The sequence below is a fragment of the Uloborus diversus genome, chromosome 4 (assembly GCF_026930045.1).
Source record: "Uloborus diversus isolate 005 chromosome 4, Udiv.v.3.1, whole genome shotgun sequence".
NCBI classification, from domain to species: Eukaryota; Metazoa; Arthropoda; class Arachnida; order Araneae; family Uloboridae; genus Uloborus; species Uloborus diversus.
Genome location: NC_072734.1, coordinates 173860152 through 173877224, shown reverse-complemented (window position 1 = coordinate 173877224; position 17073 = coordinate 173860152). Strand labels below are relative to the sequence as shown.

General features: G+C 30.5%; 1 protein-coding gene across 1 annotated transcript in view; it reads right to left on the bottom strand.

Moving 5' to 3' along the window:
- The window catches only part of LOC129221477 (dual specificity mitogen-activated protein kinase kinase 1-like), a 59304-nt gene that overhangs the window by 17841 nt on the left and 24390 nt on the right, over window positions 1-17073 (bottom strand). Inside the window, exon 7 of the mRNA XM_054855957.1 lies at window positions 2991-3189. Within this exon, the coding sequence (XP_054711932.1) occupies window positions 2991-3189 (199 nt within the window). The remainder of the gene's footprint in view (window positions 1-2990; window positions 3190-17073) is intronic.

The following is a 17073-nucleotide window of genomic DNA, read 5'->3' as shown; positions in this document are numbered from 1 at the left end:
GCATTAAAACTCTTAACAGTTTCTATTTGCGATTAGAACACAGGAAACAAATTCAGCAAACAAACAAGTAAATATTACACATTTCTCTCACTAGTTCACTGAGGAAGTGTCCATTCATAAACATATGCTTAGTTAAATGAAATGAATCAATTAACCAACGTTTTGAAGCATAAGATATGCTTAGTTTTTTACCTCCACCCTGGTTTTGTGTTTTCGCATTTGGTGCATGTTTTATCACCGATCCGACGGCATACGTAAACGAGCTGATGTGTGCATCACATGACTTCCTTTTACACCAATTTAATGCTATTTCCCTATTATTGCAATTTTAATGGGATTCTCTCTCTAACTCTTTAAATATCACTAGCAATGGCCACATTGAAAGCAGATTTAAAAAAAAAAAAAAAAAAATCGCCAAATTTTTCGCCAAGTTGGCGACAAAACTTGGCAACCAAAAGACAGGCGATATATCGCCAAGTGACCGCCAAATTATAACACCACTTGAGTTTGCATCGAAATTAACAATGATTTCCCCCCAAAAAGGTGCAAAAGACCCCTTTAGAAACACCCGAATGCAACCAAAATAGGAGGTGCACAACTAGACCCCACTACGAGTCTATGTACCAAATTTCAACTTTCTAGGACATACCATTTTTGAGTTATGCGAGATACATATGCACATACGCACATACGCACATACACACATACGCACATACATACAGACGTCACGAGAAAAGTCGTTGTAATTACCTCGGTGATGGTCAAAATGGATATTTCGCGTGTCTATACATTCTTAGGCACTTTTCCACATGTGGTCGAATCGAAAAAAAAACTCAACATTCATTTGGGGGTGAGCAAAATGGAAATTAAGGGCGATTTTTGAGTGAAAATTTTTTCGCGAATACAATACTTCCTTTTTTGTAAAAGGAAGTAAAAAGGTGTTCCACTGTATTTCACTTCAAGCCCAAGGAAGGAAAAACATTTACCACTCAAGAAAATGAGGCATGTGTGCACTATTTTAAGAGTCATTTAAACTTTTTGAGAAAGATAATCCTAATAATTGAAGTAAAGCTTTCATCTTTTGCCTTTTCAACACAAAAAAATGTTTTGCTGGTATTACATGCCAAAAGTCAGTTTTCTTGTTTGTAATGTATAAACTTAATGAACCTTTAGTAATGTATTTCATTTTAAATCAATAAAATTTGTCTTCTGCAAAAAGTAACTTTTTATCTTGATTGTTAATTGATTTAACGCATGTAATAATGCTAGTTAGAGACATGTTTACTAGCTTTTGTTTGTCATTTATCTTTCAATATAGCTATATATGTGGCATTATTAATTTTTGAGATGCAGCTTTCATAAACACTTTTACATTTTTGCTTCTACTTTGACAGTAGCATCAAATGTTTGTATAAATGAATGTGCGACAAGCAACAATGAAATTAAAAATTTTAAAAACCCTCAACTGAGTTGCAGCTGTAGAATCAAGAGGGAAAATTGAAAATCCTTTTCAAGCCTTATATTATTAAAAATCAATGTCAAGTATTTTATTTGCTACTAAATAGAAATTGGCGACAGATAAAAATGTTAAATCATTGCTTTTATTTCCTTGTCGGCCAACAATGAATTTGGTTATCAATCGCGTGAATCAAGGCTTAGCCGCTATTAAAATCTGCTTCAAAAAAAACCGTTATAATTTGAATTCTACGAAACATGGAACTTTTAAACACATTCCATCAGAGGCAGAAAAAAATTCTATTTATTTTGGAATTAAATTTTAAAATTTTTAACTATGTTTTCAGTGCAAAAATGGCAAAAAACCTTTTAGAGGTTTTTAATTAATATCTTTCTTAATTAATGTCATCCAAAGATGCAACCTAGCTAAGAACACTCTCGATCAACTTTCCTTTTGTGAACAATTTTTTTTTCAACATCGGTCCATCTGTTTACGTGCTAGAGTGCCACAGACAGACACACAGATACACAGACACTTCAAATTTATAACCCCCTTCCTTTGTGTGTCAGGGGTTAAAGACAAAAAGAAATAAACAATAAGAACATAACCAGTACATTGAGAGCAAAAATAAAAATTATAAATGAAAGTTTCACAGCATCAGTCATTACTTTTTTATATTTCCATTAAAAGGAAAAAAATATTCTAGATTTTTAGAATTGTAAATATTGCTGCATTTTTCGAAAATATAAACAAATTTATATTTATAACAAATTAAGTTTATTTTACATTTCATATTCAACTTTCCCTAATTCAAGAATGATACCTGAATGAATGGGTATGACTTTTAACACTAGAATTACGAAAGCCTTTGTAAACCTAGAAATACGGCAGGGGTCATTTTGACCCTCTGAGTATAAATCTGCATAGTTCCCTACATAATGTTATATCTCTGTAAAAATCAGTTAAAAATAAAAATATTCATAATAAATGCAGTTTATAGATGCAGAGAATTTATGGAAAGATAATGAAGTACTTTACAATAAAAAATTTATAAGAAAAAAGCTCTAAATAGCCTGCGCTATTTTAGTTGCATTTCAGAAACTAGCGCATAATGCTCCCTTTTTTGCAAAAACATTATGAATGCTTAAGTTCTTGCAATGACATGTTCTAAGAGGGATTTTTGAATTTCTGCTTTGTTTTTGCATCAATTAATGTGTTTATATTTCTTTTTTGACTAAAAAGGTCAAAGTGACACCTGCTCACATTTTAAGTACAGCTATTTTTAGTTTGGGTTTTAACTAACATACAATTTTCTTGAAAACTACATAATGACACAACACTATGATTCAGGAAAAGTCAAGGAAAGATTAAGTTTTTGTGAAAATACAGCGAAGCAATTAGCAAAAAAAGTTTTCTTGGGGTCAAAATGACCCTTACCATAATTCTAGTGTTAATGAGGCATAACATTCATAGTAGTAAAATGACTAGCAGAAGCATATGTCTTCAAATACATTTCTGGGAAGTAAAATCTTACTTGGTCTGCTTTTGGAGCTTGGTGAAGGAGACTCATTTTGGTCTGCACTTGCTGAATATTTAGGACCAAAAATTGCAGCTAATTCTTTTGGATCTGGTGGAGGAATAGGATATCTTCCTATTGCCATCTCAACAAGAGAAAGGCCAAGACTCCAGATATCAGATTGGACTGTGTAATGGGTTCCTTGTAATCTTTCCGGCTGAAATTTTAAGAATACACAAGCATTATTAAAAATTTGCACAATAACTTGGTTTTAGCAACAGATCTACAACATTTCTTCTTTTCTTATTTATTTATTGTTTTTTAATGAGAATACCTAATTCATTTATAGCAATTAGTTTTTTCATTGATGTCGACAGCAAAGGCGCCCGTATGCAAAATTTTAGGAGGGGGGGGGGGGGGGGGCTCAAAAATTTTTCCCCATGGTTTAGCAGAATATTTTCCTCATGGGAACCGATTTCAGTACAGATTTGACATTAAAATTTGACATTTTCAATAACTTATTCATTAATGGCTGTAGAAGAATTTTCGCAAAGAAAAAAGCACTAAAAGCAAGGAAGTTCTCATTTCTAGGGGGGGGGGGGGGGGGGGGGGTTGGAGACCCCACTTAGTCCCCTATATGGACACCCTTGGTCGACAGCTTTAGCATTTGGCAGAAGTCTGCAGTATCTTGCCAAGTACTATGCTGCCATGCTAATACTGCTGTGCTAAGCACAGATGTGGTATCTGCAGCAGAGCTCAAAATGAGAAATTGATGATTAAAGTTTTACAACTCATTTCTTTGATTTATGACTTAATTAAATGCTGAACTTGTGTTTGTTGTTTCGTAAAAAACTTATCTAAAAACGGTAAGAGAGTGTTTTTGTAAAAATCTTAATTTAAAATTAATAAATGTAGTTACGACAAATTTTCTTTTCAAAACCTTTTTATATACTAAGCTATTTTTACCGTAAGTGACAATTACTAGGCATTTTTAGGGGTATCTGCTCAGATACGACAAAAATAGCTTAGTCAAACATACTCAATGTATCATTAAATAATACTGAAAACATCTGCTTTCTTTGGACTTAGCTGTTTCGCTTTACTATGTTAATACAAATCTAACAGAATTTACCTTCTGAAAGATACCATTTTCAAAACTCAGGACAGTTAAAACTGTAATCCATAACAGTTTTCTGTTTTTTATAATCAAAGAATGTGTTTTTTATAATGTTTTATTTTCTAGATTCATTTTTACCGAGAATGAAGATAATTTTAACAGCAGACGATACTTAAATAAAAATATTACTGGCTGTAGAATGAAATGCGTTTTTTTTTTGCATGAAAGAATTAGATATGAATATTTTACATGCATTTCATTTTTAGAATTTGCATTTTAAATAAACATTTTAATAGAAAAAGCTGAATATTTACTTTAACAATTATGCAAAGTTGTATTAGTTTTTATTATCAACCTGTATCAACTATTTAATGATAAACTAATTTTAGTACTCTGTTACAATAAACTGCTACGTTATTAATTTACTAAGGTATAAAATTTGTATCTACAAATTACTAAGGAAAAAAGTGGTAACTGCGCAGATACCACTTTAAAAGCTTAGTATTTGTCACTTACGTTCAAATTTCCTTAGCAAACTAAGCAAATTTGCAGTTACGACTTTTTTCTTTAAGCATTTTTTATTATTTCGCGTTCACAAATTGCCAAAAAACTTGAGATTTAGGTAGATTAAATTACTAACGACCACCTGGTGACAATAACTCAATTTTGATAAAATGTGCAGATACCACATCTGTGCTTAGCACAGCAGTATTAGGCTGTTCCAAAAAAAAAAAGGAAACAATATGTCTTGCATGCGACAGCTTAGTAATTCATTTTAAAACCTGTTATAAAAAAATGCCTAAGAGCTTGCATGTGTGACTTCTTAGGCAAAATTTTTAGTTTATGAATAATTTTAAGCATTACTTTTGAAATAAAATCTTGTGCATGACAAAATGTGATATCCCACAATTTGTTTCTTTTTGAAACTAAATCAAAAAAATAATTAGCAAGAAAGCAAATTGTAAATAAATTTAAAAAATAAATAAATAAATAAACAATAGATTCAGAGGAAATTTTGTTAGAATTGAGCAAAACTGATTTCTAAAAGTGCATCCTGCATATGACAGAAGAACTTTATTTTAAAAAAGACAGTTAAAAAAGATGTTCGAAAAACCTTTTTGCTCATAACAAATCACATAAGTAAAGTAATTTTACTACATCAGCATATTTTTAACTTCTTGTCCAATAAAATTTGTATACAATGGCTCCCAAAAGTCTTTGTACACTTACCATTTTCAATGAAATAGGCCCCTACTGTAAAAGCGGGTGAGAAAGGTTTGGAGGGTGAGAATGATACAAACCTCAGTTAAAACGTAATAAGCGTTCGTAGTGAACTCTGGGCTAGCTCATTTTCAATAGGAACTATTGTGCAACCTTCTTTGGTGATGAGAGAGTTGTTATCAGTCAAAACGGCCCACCAGACGAATAACCTGGTCATTGTGTTGTGAGCAACTGCTGCTACGTGTTTGTAGGTAGCTCAGAAATTCATGTTGGTGGACTTTTAGTGCAGAAGGTATCATAATTTTGTAAGTACCTTTATTTGTTGTGAGTAACTACGTGTTTGTAGGTAGTTCGGAAATTCATTTTGGTGGACTTTTAGTACAGAAGTTATCACAATTTTGTAAGTACCTTTCGCTTTCATACTACATAAAGAAAGTTACCTTCAATTTTCATTCAAAATAAAATATTTAGATAATGTTACAGATACAAATGTGAAAAGTTTACAGTTTGGAGGGTGAGTGTGGTACAGTAATTAGTCGAAATTTTCAAGGGTGCATTGGGTTATCATGGGAAAAAGTACCAGGAAGTTTTGGCAGTGGCCTGAAAAAGATGATAAGATTTGGTAAAGTTTCAAATTATTTCAGGATCAGAACAAAACCAAGGTCCTAAACTACAATAAAAACGCAAATTCATTTTTTTCAAATAAATGTTGAGTAATTAGTCAGAAATGTACTAAAACTGTACCATATTCAACTGCTTCTACAGTATTCATTTGTTAAGATTAATGTTTCAGAATAGGTGTTTAATCATAAGATCTATGATCTATTTTTAATAAAACTACATGAAAATTTTAAATTCTAGAATAAGCTTGGTTTTTAAGAAATCAAAAAGTGCCAGAAACATTACCTCACAAAAGTCTTCATGCACTTTTAAAAAAATCTATATATTAGTAAATAATCTACATTTTTATAAAAGTTAATATTTAGTAGAATATAATTCAACATCCACGACATCTTTTAAACGTCTGGGAATAGATTTCATTGTTTTTTTTTTTCATGCAATTTCTGAGTAAGTGTCCAACCATGCTTCGAGCCTTACTGTTTCTAGTTTGCTTTTCGTTTCAATGCCGTATTTTCGTAATCTAAACTCCAGATGGCTCCCAATATGTTGCATTAAGTTTAAATCTGGTGATTGCGGAGGTATTTTCAAAGCTGGAGGACAATTTTTGAGGCATCAGATGTAAATGTTGAAAACCATGTGTTTCTTACCATTATCTTAATTTAAAAAAAAGTTGTTTAACCAATTTTTGGGCTAATAGATCAAAATTTTACATTGAAATATGACTCTCTGTTAAACGACTTTCGTTGGACCACAAAAAATCTTCATTATGTAGAATGCAGCCATAAATAGAATGCTTCTAAAACTACAGTGGAGTATCTGGGACCATGTATAGCAGTCATAAAATGGAGAAAGTCGTTAAATAGAGCGTCATTAAACAAAGAGTCAACTGTATTTAAATGAACAGCATGATTCCTTATTTCATCAATAAATTCCAAACTACCAAGCCCTGATGCTGATAGGCACCCTCACACAAGAACACCCCACCAACCTGATTAACTAGTCAAACTAAATTCTTAAGATTGAATTCATCATTTTTTCTTCTCTTTACAATTATACAGAATCGGGAACAAAAATGTTGAATCTTTTCATCTGTAAATGAGATATTATTTAAAAATGTTTTGAGGTAATTTGTCATTGATTTTGCCACGGAAAGCATAAACATTGTTTTTTGCACAAATAAGAAATTTTCTGCCGGAAAAGCTCCCATTAAATCCAGATCCTCAGAGAACTCATTGAACAATTTTAGGTAAAATTAAAAAGCAGAATTTTTCATTAAACTTTGCAGAAACTTTTACAGCACTCAAATGTATATAGTTACGGATTTTCGTTAATTTATCGTCTGCTGTGCTTTGTGTATTTAATTTGCTATTTCATTATCGTCTGCAATGGATACAATTCTTCTTCATTTAACAGTTTCTTTTTCACAGGTTTGCTATAACTTCTGAAGAGAACTGCATCTATATTAGCGTTATCTTCGACATTAACAAAGTGCGAATGAGCGATGGGAGACAAAATGCCACTATACAGCATTCTTCCAGCAATAAACCATCCAAACATTGTGTCAAAAAAAAAAAAAAAATAAATAAATAAATAAAATAAAATCAGTCAATATTTAAAAAAAAAACACTGGGTTTCATTTAGATTGATATAGGGATGATGTGGGAAAAAATAAATTGGACTTCATATTCAAATTCAGTTTTGCATTATTTTGGTTTTACTAAAAAAAATTTCAAAGTGTAAGAAGACTTTCGGGAGCCATTGTATTTATAAAAATAAAAGGAAAAATGCAGTCAAATGTGTCCCGCATACGAATCTGGAATCATCCTTTTGGTAAATTTGTAACTGTCTCTCAAGTGATTAATTTTTCATATTAAAAATATAGATCAAGAGTGCTGAAACTGTAAAACCATTTTCTGCCATAATTTTGAGTATAAATTACACAAATCTACCCCTACCCATGAAAGTTAAAACCCCTTAAAAACTAATATTTGAAATTACCTGAACAACAACTGATTATGACTGTTTGGAAACACACACAAAAAAAAGTTAGTACACTTTATAAGTAATAACATTAGTATCACATAATCTGAGTAGTAAATGTTAACTTAGTGCAGAAACTCAATGAGAGAGAACAACATTGCTCTTGCTATGTTGCACACACATGCTACAGAGTAACAGGTCAAAACGTATTATTAAAAGTATTAGATTGAAATTATACTGATCATGAAATAAAAATATATTTCCCAATCAGTATTTTGAATAAATATAAACTATTATTTGTTGCTTCATTAATTCTTTAAAAAACTAAATCATGCAGCCAATGTAATTTTTAAAAAAAAAATGAAAATGGCAGAAAGTTCTGAATTAGATACACTCTAACCACGGATTGCACGGAAGTGGCAAATGTCCAGTTAAGATGATGCTTTCTGAATGAGGGGGAGGAGTAAAAGTTTGATGTGCGTTTTTTGCTCCTTTGAATGAGACTCTGCTTAATTTAGAGGCTAGCATGCATCTGCAAAAGCTGACATCCCTGAAAAACGAATAGATGCATCTATTTCCCCCTGTAAACCGGATCAATTTGTGATCAGACAGTATGTTTTGCTGAATTATTTGTCTATTTAGTCGTATATCTTCATTTTCATGACTTTTCAAGTACTTGGAGACGATTCCATCAATAATTGTAATCAGTGTAGTAGTTGGGAAAAATATTTAAAGGAACTCGCTTTGGGATATGGAAGGACTTATCAAAAGGAAAGGTTCCTTGAAACCAATTTTCAATACATTTGAATTGATTATTTCAGAAAGTTCTACGGAAATCCATTGGACTTACTACCTTTTAGCAATCGATTCATTTAAACTAATTTTACAATAAAAAACCAACTATTTCGGGGGGAACAGCATGATCATGTGCCCCTCCAACAACAGGACTGTAACTGAAGTATAGTAATGCAATTATAATAGGATAATCTATACTAATAATAAAGCTGAAAGTCCCTCTGTCTGTCAGGATCTCTGTGATGCGCATAGCACCTAGACCGTTCGGACCCGATTTTCACGAAATTTGGCACAAAGTTAGTTTGTAGCATGGGGGAAAGCACCTCGAAGCGATTTTTCGAAAATTCGATGTGGTTCTTTTTCTATTCCAATTTTAAGAACAAAATTCTCATAAGATGGACGAGTAAATTACGAAATTATAATTATGTGGATCCGCAACATGGGCACAAGCCAATTGCTGAGAAAATTCACCATACATTATTTGTAAATATACAGGCGAACCAAAAGACCTTTTAATTTTTTATTACCGGCAAAGCCGTACAGGTATCACTAGTTCTATAATTATATGGACAAAATCGGACACATATTTAAAAAATGAATACACATAAAAAGATAGCAGAATATAAAATGTTTTTTAACGTTAGATAAACATGAATGAAAATGAAAATTAAACTTCAGAATATAAGGTAAGCACTTTCTGATGGCCTAGGCTGAAAAACTAGCTCTGGTTCAGATGTAGCCCTTTTGCATTGGGATTGGGAGTGAGATGTATGTTTACAGAAATTTTTATATCAAATAAGTACAACATACCGACATGTAAGACCTAGTGCCAACAAATGAATTCGCCATGGAATCAATAAGTTGTCCACTGACTCCAAAGTCACATATTTTTATCTCACCTCTAGAATTTACAAGGATGTTTGATGGTTTAACATCTGAAAAATTTATGGTTGTTAATTTTTAATTTGTATTACATTTTTATAATATAAAGATATTCTGCAAAATAAAGTAAATTTATAAACTCAATAGCCTTTTACAAACAAAGCTAAAGTTAACAGTAGCTAAAATTCTTCTTTAGGTTTATAAACTAGAAGAAATCTTGTAAATAATTAAGCATATACTTCTTTGAAAAAATATTCCTCATCATAGGAATAAGAAATTTTATTACAACAAAGGTGAAAATCAATAACAAATATGATAAGATACTTGTGCTTGGACAAGGATGCCCCAAACTAAAACTGTTTGGGAAAGTGGAATACATAAGGAACAAAAAGATATAAATTATTGCTGATTTTTATAAAATAGATAAAATCTGCAATCACTATTTTAAAATTTTGTAGCAAAAAATAGCTTGAAAAGATACGGATCACTTTATAAAATATAGAACAAGAAAGTAATATTTGCAATTATTATCTTGCAGTACGCACTAATCAGGATTTACGCAACACTCATCAATGTTTACTCTTATTGAATTGCAAATACATCAGTTGAGGTAAATGCTAATACATTGAGTTATATTTCATGTCATTATTCGTTTGAAGCATATTTATTAATAAGAGCTTTTATATATATTTGTAATGTAATAAAAATTTTAGACTAAAATTTAGTGTCTTCAGTGTGTTCTATGAGTGAAAGTAGTAAATGCTTTTACTGATTGATAATCCTAACTACTTATTCTGATTGTAAAAAAGCAGTCGAAAACTTTGTAGTATGGAATGAGTAAAATGACAACAATGAGCATAAAGTACAAATAAAGTAATAAAACAGAGTTAAAAACTCAGCAAACAGCTGTTTTGGGGCTGTCGAATGCAAGCCCCTTCATCAGTGCATAAAAGAAGAACGAAAAGTCAACACAATGTAGACCGAACGATAAATGAACACGTCACATGAAAAAACGTCGCAAACAGAAAAAAGTTTTTAAAAAATTTTTTCTGCTCGTGACGTTTTTCCGCACGATAGGTGTCGTTGCTGTTCTGTAACGCATGTGTTTCCGGTTGCCATGTCTATTTACTTTGCTTCTTTCCATTTTTGTTCATTTGTCGTTCGGTCTACATTGTGTTGACTTTTCATTCTTCTTTTATGCACTGCTGAAGGGGCTTGCATTTGACAGCCCCGAAAGAGCTGTTTGCTGAGTTTTTAACTCTATTTTATTACTTTATTTGTACTTTACGCATGTTGTTGTCATTTTACTCATACTTATTCTGATGTTTGTATTTATCTTGTAAGACACCTAAATTCTCATGATGTGGCTTCTTTTATAAGTGTTGGTTTCCATTTTGCAGGAACTACAGCTAAATAAACATTTTTGAAAGGAATTTCATTTCTTTGACAGAAAATAAGAAATTGTTCTTTTAATGATTTGCTGTGAATAATCCACTGATATTTAAACACATTTAGAGGTACCTGTGCATAAAATTTGGTTAAAACTGCAGAGGACCCAATGTGAATAAATTTCTGTCAAAGTTCCTCTGTTTTCGAATCTACAAAGTAGAAGTAAACCCTCACAGAAAAAAATTTAAAAGAATTATGCAAGTAAACCAAGTTTAAATTCAAGCTTACTTCATTCTGAACAAAATTTTAAAAAACTAAAGCTCTTTGACAATTTATTAGGGGGGTTATAAATATTTATACCAGTCTTGTGTCATTCAAAGTGGCGGCAGAAAAATCATCTTGGCATATATTTAAAGGCTCGTAACTTTTCAACCCTTTCATAAATCCCAATATAATTTATATTTTCATAATCAGCATCAAAAAATCTACAAGTACACCTAATTTGAATAAAATCGGAGATGGTGGGTGGCATTTTTGGAAAGTCTTTTATGATTTGACACGGAATGATTCATGTGTAAATGTGTGAGTGTCTCACAATGCGTGCATGAGGAAAGCAAAGGGTTGAAAAAGATAAAACTTTTACTTTTTTGAAAAAGATAAAAAAGACAATTTTGTTTTCAGAGCAAAGGAATGTGGATTTTTTTTTTGCCATTTTTGTTTCTTTTCATTTTAAAAATTTGCTAATGAGTAATTTTTTACATTGATGTTACTCCCCTTGTGTCCTAACTTTATATATTGCTTGATATTCAACAATTTTTAAAGCCTAAAAACAGAGAGCCATTTTATCTATCCTGGAGGGAGATATCTCCCTCGAGGGTAGATGATATGGCCCAGAGAAAAGTATTTGGAAAATTACAATTTATCTATATATAACAAAGAAAGAATTTATTTAAATTTTTGTTTGCCAACAAGAAGATAGTTTGGGGGAAAATACAAATATATTTTATGTAAAAGAAATGGTGATTACAATAATTGAAAAACTTTGGGGGGGGGGGGGATAACATCCTGAGGTACCTTAACAGAATACATACACATTTCTTTCTAAATTATCTCACCTCAAGAAAAATAAGAAAAATTCAATTTAAACCCTGTCAGATATTCCACTTGATAGAATTAGAAACTCCAAAAAATTATTCTTCTTATAAAGTTTAAACAAAAGGAAACTCAACTACATCTTTCCAAATAATGTACATCTGCAACTGAAAACATTTAGCATAGAAGACCACATCAAAATAATTTAAGAAAGTTAACTAAAAGGGGAGTTGCTTGGGCTATGTTACCAACGATTAGAGCATTTAAAAGAGGTAAAAATATTTTTTAAACCCTGGATAAGGATGCCAAAGACATTTCAAATAATTTGTTAACCAATGACAATAAATAGAAATTAATAAATATTTACAATTTATGCACAAGCAATCTCTACATATGTTAAATGTCATGCATTTCTAAATAATGACAAAAAAAAAAAAAAAGAAAAAAAACTACAGATTTGAAACATAGCTTTAAAAGGAGATAACTTTAAAGGATTTGTTACAGACATTATATATTAGTATCTATGCCATAAGAAGTTATTGTTCAAAATTAGAATAAACAGCAAAGAATGTACCTCTGTGCATGATTTGATGCTTTTCCCGTAGGTAGTTGAGCCCTTTTAAAACCTGAAATAAAATAAAAGTATGTACACAAATGAACCAGCTAAAATAAATTACACTATTATAAATTTTAAAAAATCAAATATTTGAAGTCATACATTAAAGGAAATATAAAACTGCACATTAATTTAAATTCTTGAATTAAAAAAAAATATTTTTACCAAAGCGATTGACAAAGGAAAAAACTAAAATTATTTTGTGTTACTATCCTTTTTCTTTATTTTCTTTTAATACATTCGGTGCTGACAGCATTTATTTTTGCACAATTTTCATTTGTTAGTATCTAATTTCTTTAAAAAAAAAAAAAAAATGCTGATAGTTAAAAGGAGTGCCAACTATCCCAAAACATGTGTCTATCACATTACACATCAGGAAAAAGGCTTAACGAAGTGCAAAAATTTACAACCTGACACAGGGCTACCAACCCTTTTCAAATATTAAAGTTTAGTAAATTTACAAAAAAAAAAAAAAAAACTAATTTGAATTCTGAAATTTTGAATTCAAATTATGTTTTTCGCAATCACGAGTTTAGACAGGAACCGACTCATTGGAGTTATTGTTTCTAGAAACGGCCCCTGTCCCCTCAAGCCTGCCCCAAGAGCAGAACTGAAGAAAGGGTCATGGGTGTCATGACACTCCATAAGCGGCCAAAAATAGCTTAAATCTTCATTTTGAGATCATATGTTTCAAAAACATCATTCAAGATCTTTAATTGAACAATCCATTGATCCAAGACACCTATTTCTGCCAAAATATTACACTTTTAACCCACTTTTGGTAGTGACCCGATCCAAAATCTGCCTTTGTACGATTTACTTTTTTCATTTCCATATTAGGACATTAGAAATATGCTATTGGATTTGGATTTTTTTTTTTAAACTAAAATTTAGATGCTATAGCAACATTAAAAATTACTAGTAAATATTTATAATTTATGTTCAACACTGATAAAAGTATGGAAACATGGATATGTACTCTCAAATTCTATAATTCCTGAAGTTGACATGTTTCATTTCAAGCATTCTACATTAGAGGGAACACAACAAGACTATGCAAGAAAACCCTATGGAAACATATAACCTAACAAATATTATAACTCTTGATATTCAAATGATTCATTTTAAGCATTCTAGATTAGATGGGACAAGATGGTACAAGAAAAAGCAATGTATACTTATAATCTTCAGCAAATACAATTAAGAAATGCATCGACAAATAAACTATGTGTTGAACATGTAAATAAATACTTACTGCAATAGTAACTTTTCCTAAAATAGGCTCAGGAATGCGGCCAGCTTTTTTCAATACCAGGTCTAAAGATCCACCGTCCTACAGCACAGCACAAGAGGAATAGCATATCAATGAACACATAATATTAATAAACATGAAATAAATAAAGCTGCACACTTTTCTCTGCTAAAGTTATGTACAGGTTTGAAAACAACAATCAGTCACCCGAGAAATTAAAAATATAACTCAGCAGCTAATTCCATTCATAATAAAAAAATATTACATAGCACATTTTCATCATTCTTTTTTTCTTCAACATTCCAAATAAAGTGATATTTTAGAAGCAAAGTAATGTTTACATAAGTAAACATTTAGAATTTTCAATCATCAACAATTTCTAATTTTCTTCCAAACAAAATTATACTATTAGCAGTTGCACTGTTTAAAAATATAGGTGAGCAAAAAAAAAAAAAAAAAAAAATACAAAACCTCAAAATACATCACTATTTTATCCAAAAGGGCAGAGGAGTAAATTAAATTATCTAAAGCAATAGTAATTTCCAGCTATACTTCAAAACATGGAAAGTTTTTAATATTAAATTTTAAAAAAGAAGAAGAATTAAACAAAAATTTATTCTCAGCTTTACAAGTCTTATCGGATATTGTGACTGAGTAGTAATATATCGGTAATGAGCAAATTTGACTCCTCGTAAAACAATGGAAAGGAAACATAACAACAGTTGAAAGGATTAAAGGGATGAAAATTAAAATTATAAAAACACTTTTTTCAAAGCAAATGGGGAAACAACTGACCAGAATTTTAAAACGATCAAAAAATCAACTTTTAGGTGAAAAGGGGACCATTTGGAAACCCTGCACAAATAGATTTAATATATTTTTTTTCCAAAAAAATATGTTTGAAGTGACACATCATTGATGTGCACCATTAATGAAATGCACCATTAACGAGAGCACCAAAGGTAAGTCTTCCTTTTTTTGGTGAGGCCCCCCCTCATTTCTATTCATTCTAGGTATTCACAGAAATGAACTAGTAAACTCATCATTGAATTTTATTTTCTTACTTCATAAAAGTTTTCATAAATCATAATTCAACATTTTCTTTTAGTACAGTGAGCACCGAACATTTGAATCAGTTGTTAAATGTATCAGCCACTTTAATAAATCAAATCCTCAAAAACAGAACAAAATTCAACATTAAAAAACTGCAGGATATTTGAATCAAACATGTTGCTTAAATGAATCAAGAGTATGTGACTAACCATTTCATAGAAACATGTTGTGCATAAAAGCAGTCTTTTTTTTTCTTTCTCTTTTTTTTTTGTGCTATGTTTTAATTTCTTTTTCTTTGTTAACAGAGAAAAGAGGGGGAGGCAGAATGTAGCACACTTTCAGTTAGTATTCTCGGGAAAAGCTTTAAGAAAAAAAAGCAAGATGGAGAGATGGTGTTGATGTGACCTCTATGCTCTAGGCTTTGTCATTAATAGCATTAACATTGGAGCAACAAGGGATAATTATGATGCCTATAGTTAGCCTTATGACGTTAAATAAAGGAAAGCCTAAATTAATTGATACCTATTTTCAGCAATCAACATAAAATAAAATTTGAGTTTCATAATTGCATTTTCAATTGTTTTTCAGTAAAGTTTTTAAATAATCAAAGATTCAAAATTTTTTGTGAATGGTTCACTTTTAGTGATAGATATTTTATACTGACAAAGTATATTTTGTTTGGCAAGGAATTAAATAAAGTTTTCTTAAATTGTATATAGAATTCCACATTGAAAAAAATAATCATACATCTTTGTTTTTTTGTATCAAAACTGTTTGAAACAAACATGATTCAAATAAGCGACGGTCACTGTATAAGGTATTTCTTTTTTCTTCTCTAAGTTCAAAAAAAAAAATTCTAATTAATAAGCAATCTTCAAGTTTTTCTAGATCAGCAAAACTCGACAACTTTGCCATTTTTGCCAATGTATCAGAAGGCAGGCACTAGGTAGATACTACAATGATTGAAGGCAATTTTCAAATCAACAGCAATTCAAATAACAACTTTCAAAATTAATAAATAAATAAATAAACATGAATACAATGAGTTATTTAGAAACACAAGAAGAAAAATAGATTCATTAGCAGATCTTATAAGACATAAATTGAGCCTTTTTATTCACTTTTTATAAATAATAACTAAAATTTTACATACCATATATTCCATACATATATTGATTTCTCCATCACTATAAAAAGCTCCATAAAATCCAACAATATGAGGCGAATTACATTCATGAAGGACTTTCAATTCCCTGATTATTTGATTTCTGATAGCAGGTTTCACTTCTAAATGAATCAACTAAACAAAACAAATACTTTACTTACTATATTTGGGTTTCATTCAAAAAAATAATAACAATATTGTAAAACATGTACACAATATCATAAAAAAACAAGAAATATTATCATCTTTTAAATTTTTTCAAAAAATAGTAGATGATTAAACAAGGTTATACTTGCCAACCTTCGAAGGAAAAAAACAGGAGATTTTACGAGAGGTATATAGCTGATGCACCATCGACATATCCTCACTACAGAATTATTAAATTATGATTGCTTTTAAATAACATAAATACTAAATTTAAAGTGAAATGGGGATTTTTTGCAGATGTAAGCAAATTGGTAGCAGCAAGAAAAATATACTGCAAAGGAAAAACCAAATAATAAGGAGTGAATTTGCTTAAAGTTTCGTACATCCTCCAGTCTCTACCAGAAAAGAAACTACAAAAATTTAATTACTAAAATCCGAAAAAAATAAAAGGAAATCAATATATGATGAAAATACAATATAAAATAAGTAGGTATAGGGCAGCACATGTTAAAATAACTTCAAACATTAAAAATAATTGAAATAATTTCAGGATGCAAAAAGATTGAAATCTGCTGCAATTTTCGGCAAAAACGTGCTTTGTTGAACATGCAATGTGGAAAGCTTCTAAAAAATTAATTTTTACTAAATGAGTTTAAAATTTTCTTATTCCCTGACATTGGTAGACTAGAAAAGGGCGCCATCTATTGAGACGAAAGTGAAATTTTTGATGATCGACTGAAAAAACTGCAAATCGGGAGATGGAAGCAAAAA